The sequence below is a fragment of the Diceros bicornis genome, chromosome 32, assembly GCF_020826845.1.
Source record: "Diceros bicornis minor isolate mBicDic1 chromosome 32, mDicBic1.mat.cur, whole genome shotgun sequence".
In the NCBI taxonomy this organism is placed as follows: Eukaryota; Metazoa; Chordata; class Mammalia; order Perissodactyla; family Rhinocerotidae; genus Diceros; species Diceros bicornis.
The window spans coordinates 18868018-18872330 of record NC_080771.1 but is presented as its reverse complement, the minus strand read 5'-3'; the positions used below and the strand labels follow the sequence as shown (position 1 = coordinate 18872330).

The 4313-nt window shown below is 60.8% G+C and overlaps 1 protein-coding gene across 2 annotated transcripts; it reads left to right on the top strand.

The window, feature by feature from the left end:
* The first annotated feature begins 816 nt into the window (after nucleotides 1-816).
* Nucleotides 817-4105, top strand: RRAD (RRAD, Ras related glycolysis inhibitor and calcium channel regulator). Of its 2 annotated transcripts, XM_058528629.1 has the most exons (5): nucleotides 817-915; nucleotides 1154-1538; nucleotides 2190-2263; nucleotides 2393-2597; nucleotides 3475-4105. In XM_058528629.1, the coding sequence occupies exons 2-5, from the start codon at nucleotides 1169-1171 to the stop codon at nucleotides 3744-3746; spliced, it is 921 nt and encodes a 306-aa protein (XP_058384612.1). In that variant the 5' UTR covers nucleotides 817-915; nucleotides 1154-1168; the 3' UTR covers nucleotides 3747-4105. The 2 variants fall into 2 exon arrangements, with proteins under 2 accessions (XP_058384612.1, XP_058384611.1); XM_058528628.1 differs by having other exon boundaries at nucleotides 817-1538.
* The last annotated feature ends 208 nt before the right edge of the window (nucleotides 4106-4313 follow it).

The window sequence follows — 4313 nt, the reverse complement described above, 5'->3', positions numbered from 1 at the left end:
CAAGTTGCTGGCAGCTGCCTGGAAGGTGCTGGGGGGTGAGGTGGTTCATTCTTTCCCTTCTCTGGGCCTGTATTCCTCCCCAGGATTCAAGCATGCACCTCTACCTGCAACACACAGCCAGAGGCCTCCCTTCCTTGCCCCCTCCCCAAACAGCTCTCTAGGGGCCCCCAGGAGCTCATGGGGTGACAGTAACCCTCACCCTGGAGGGCAGGCTCATCAGGTAGAATCTTCAACTCCCCAGGGCAGGGAGGGGACGGGGAAGGACTTGGTGTTGAGGCTAGAAGCCCAGAACCCCTACAGTCTAGCTCAGATATGGGCCAGTGGGGAGTGGGTGTCATGGGCAGAGAGGGGTGAAGTCTGTCCAGCCTATAACTGGTCTGCTTGCTTGGGCAACAGGCCAGGACTTGGGGAGAGAGAAGGGAAAATTCACTTTTAAAGGGCCAGCCTTATTCTTCCCCAGAGGGGAGTTGGCGCACTTGGCTGCTCTGGCTTTCCCTCTTGCCCTCACCCATGATGGCACCCTCCACGCCGATCCCCCTGCCCCTCACCATTCACATACTCTCCCTCCTCCTCCCCCCTTCTCTGCCCCCACCAACCACACACTCAGACCTGGGCTTTGTCTGCCGAGTCCGTCCCTGCCCCGCCCTGATGGGTGTGAGGTCCTCCGAGGAGGGTAGGGGATTCCCCTGGGGGGGGGGGACCGACACGTCAGCCCCCGCATCCGCGTGGACGGGGGCGAGCGCGGGGGTGGGGGCGGGGGCGGACAGAGGCTTAAATAGGCGGCTCTGGAGCCCAGACCCAGTGCGGACTGAGAAGGCGGCGGCTGCGGCAGCGTCGAGTGTCCACGAGCCGGGGTCTGCGAGTAGATTGTATCCGAGCCCGAGACTAGTCTTGACCGTCTCCGTCTGCCAGTGGGTGAGTGTCCTGGCCGAGCGGGGTGCGGGTGGTCGCACTGTCTGGGTTGCGGATGGACGAGTCGGGAGGCTGGGTCACCAGTCAGGGTGCAAGGACCTTCACGGCTGGGAGGGGACTGCGGCAGGTCCTCGGCCTCACCATCTTGCCTGACCCCGAATGGGGCAGGCGCGCCTGGGGTCCAGCCTCTCATACCATTTCCACCGCGGCTCACGCGGCCATGGCGATTCCCGTTCCCCAGACGGCGTCAGACGCGATGACTCTGAATGGCGGCGGCAGCGGAGCGGGCGGGAGCCGCGGCGGGGGCCGGGAGCGCGAGCGCCGTCGGGGCAGCACCCCCTGGGGCCCCGCGCCCCCGCTGCACCGCCGAAGCATGCCAGTGGACGAGCGCGACCTGCAGGCGGCGCTGGCTCCGGGAGCTCGGGCAGCGGCTGCAGCTGGGACCGGGGCCCAGGGTCCAAGGCTGGACTGGCCCGAGGGCTCCTCCGACTCGCTCAGCTCAGTGGGCAGCGACTCAGACGAGAGCGTTTACAAGGTGCTGCTGCTAGGGGCGCCTGGCGTGGGCAAGAGCGCTCTGGCGCGCATCTTCGGTGGTGTAGAGGATGGGCCTGAAGCAGAGGCTGCAGGTGAGGGGCCGGGACTATTCAAGGGAGGGGAGATCCCAGGCTTAGGACTGGAGTCTGCAGGGCTGGGGACCTGTGTTAAAAGCGGCGAATAGCATAGGATTCTGAAGGCACTTTCAGAAACATGTCTCTACCTACCCGTTTCACAGATGGGGAACCTAAGGGAAAAGGAACTCCCATGGGTAGGGGAAGAAATGCCCAGAATAGAAGGCCCAGGGCATACATAGACAACTCTGTAGAATGAGAATAGGACATCCCTCCCTGCCAGGGCTGGCAAGAACACAGCCAGAAAGAGTTTCTACAAGAAGAGCCCTAGGTGACCAAGGCTCCTAGGAGATGTGACGGTCCCTGTTTTAACAAAGGTGACTGTGGTCAGAGCTGCCCTGGGGCCCAGGCAACAGGAGAGCAGGGAGCACAGGAGTGGCCACCCAAGACATTGCTAGTTTGGGGAAGGGGAGTCTAGGTGGGGGTCAGGCACACCATGCCCTCCACCCCCCACTTCCCAGTCCTGTCACTTCTGTTGCCACATAGCAGCCTTCAGTGGAGGGGAAGGTTAGGGGGGCATTAGGGAGGAGTTGGAGGGTGTAGCCAGAACAGGAAAACTTGTGCATGGTGGGCAGTAGTAGGTAACCTGACTACTGGTCTCCCGCCTAGGGCACACATACGATCGCTCCATCGTGGTGGACGGAGAAGAGGCATCACTCATGGTCTATGACATTTGGGACCAGGTAGGATGCAGGCTGAGATCCAGGGCAGGGTGGGAGGGGTGAGCTAGGGGTAGGGGCCTGCTGAGAGTGACAGCCTTGTAGCCTTGGCATGAGGACTATTGGGTAGATGTGTGTGTGTGCGTTCCCTAGGATGGGAGCCGCTGGCTACCAGGCCACTGCATGGCCATGGGAGATGCATATGTCATCGTGTACTCAGTGACAGATAAAGGCAGCTTCGAGAAGGCCTCAGAGCTGCGAGTCCAGCTGCGGCGGGCACGGCAGACAGACGATGTGCCCATCATCCTGGTGGGCAACAAGAGCGACCTGGTGCGCTCTCGTGAGGTCTCCTTGGATGGTGAGTAGGGAGCGGGTTGGAAAGGGAGGGAGATCCTGGCTGGGCTGTGGTCCACTCAGTCTTGACTCAGCTTGAGTCCCCAGGGATCATCAGTGGCTAAAAATGTTCAGGAAGAAAATTTGAGGTGGAGACCAGGAGAGCTGCTGCCCTCCCAGAGTACTCCCAAAGACCTGAGAGTGCTCGGGCAAAGACTAAATGCGCTAGGAGAGGTGGAGGCTGCTGGGTGCTGAGCTGGGGCACCTCAGGGCCCTCGGCTCCTGTCCCCTTTGGCCATGGCCTGACAGACCAGGGGTGAGGAGAATGCAGGGAACCGGGCCAGGAGGTCAGAGCGTGGATTCCAGGCCCAGGCCAGTCTTGGTGTAGGCTTGCCCATGGGGAGGACCGTCTCCTCTTGGGCTTCTCCCCTGTGGCCCCCAGAACTGAGCCTCTCAGAGGAACCCAGCAATGACTTGGTGACATCCCCCCCACCCCACCGGTCATTCATTATGATGTAACATCAAACCACAAAACACTAAGCTGTCCAATGAAGTTCTCATTTACCTGTGTTGACTATCGCAGCACTTCTATTTACATATCAAACTGCAAATTATTTCAGTAAGTGAGTCTCCTTTTGTGGGTCTTTGTGAGCTCCTCAAACACTGCACACTCTGCCAGTTGGGTGACCCAGCCATTGCCTGGGACTCTCCCTAGGCATGGGAGCATGCCTAGGAGGCATGGGAGCTGGGGTCTCTGTGTTTCTGGGGAGGACCCAGGGCTCCCCCTTCCCTTACCCACAGATTCCTGAGTGTTAGCTGCCATCGGGTGGTCGGGGTTTAAATGGGCTCCTCACCCACCCACCCTTTGTTTACTGGGGTGTGCTTGTTCCCACTCACACCAGAGGGCCGGGCCTGCGCCGTGGTCTTCGACTGCAAGTTCATTGAGACGTCAGCTGCGCTGCACCACAACGTCCAGGCACTGTTTGAAGGTGTCGTGCGCCAGATACGCCTGCGTCGGGACAGCAAAGAGGCCAACGCACGTCGGCAAGCTGGGCGGCGAGAGAGCCTTGGCAAGAAGGCGAAGCGCTTCCTGGGCCGCATTGTAGCACGCAATAGCCGCAAGATGGCCTTTCGTGCCAAGTCCAAGTCCTGCCACGACCTCTCAGTGCTCTAGGCCCCACAGGCACTCACTGCGTTGTGCAGAGAGATGGGCAGGTTGGTGGGCTGGCCCAGCCAATGCCCTAGGTGCCTCAGGGCTGGCGCAGACTCTGGGCATCCCCCACCTTGTGGTCACGGACAGACAGTGCTGCCCAGGGAGGCGGCTCCAGTGGCCATCAAGGGCTGGGCCCACAGAGATGCGTGTGCAGGCCCATGTGCGTCCCCAGCAGCAGCCTGAACCCAGCCCACGGGACAGGCCTGTGTGTGGGGAGAGGACTCCCTTTCTCCACACCCAGGTGTGCATGCCCTGGTGGGAGGCTGTTCAGTGCAGTGGCTATTTGTTTACATGCAGATTTTTGTAATAAAGACTATTTCCTGAGAGGTCAGGGCTGTCGACTCTGTTTCCTCCCGTCTGGGGGCTGCAGGAGCAGGAAGTGTTCCCGAAGTTGAGGGACAGGGGCTCACTGCCCCACCCTAGTGCGTGGCCTTGACTCTCCTAATGTTTGGGCCCAGATATAGCCAGCTGCATCAGAGGGGGCAGGTGTGGGTTGGGGCTTGGTTGGGGGTCCAGGCAGCAGGAGGA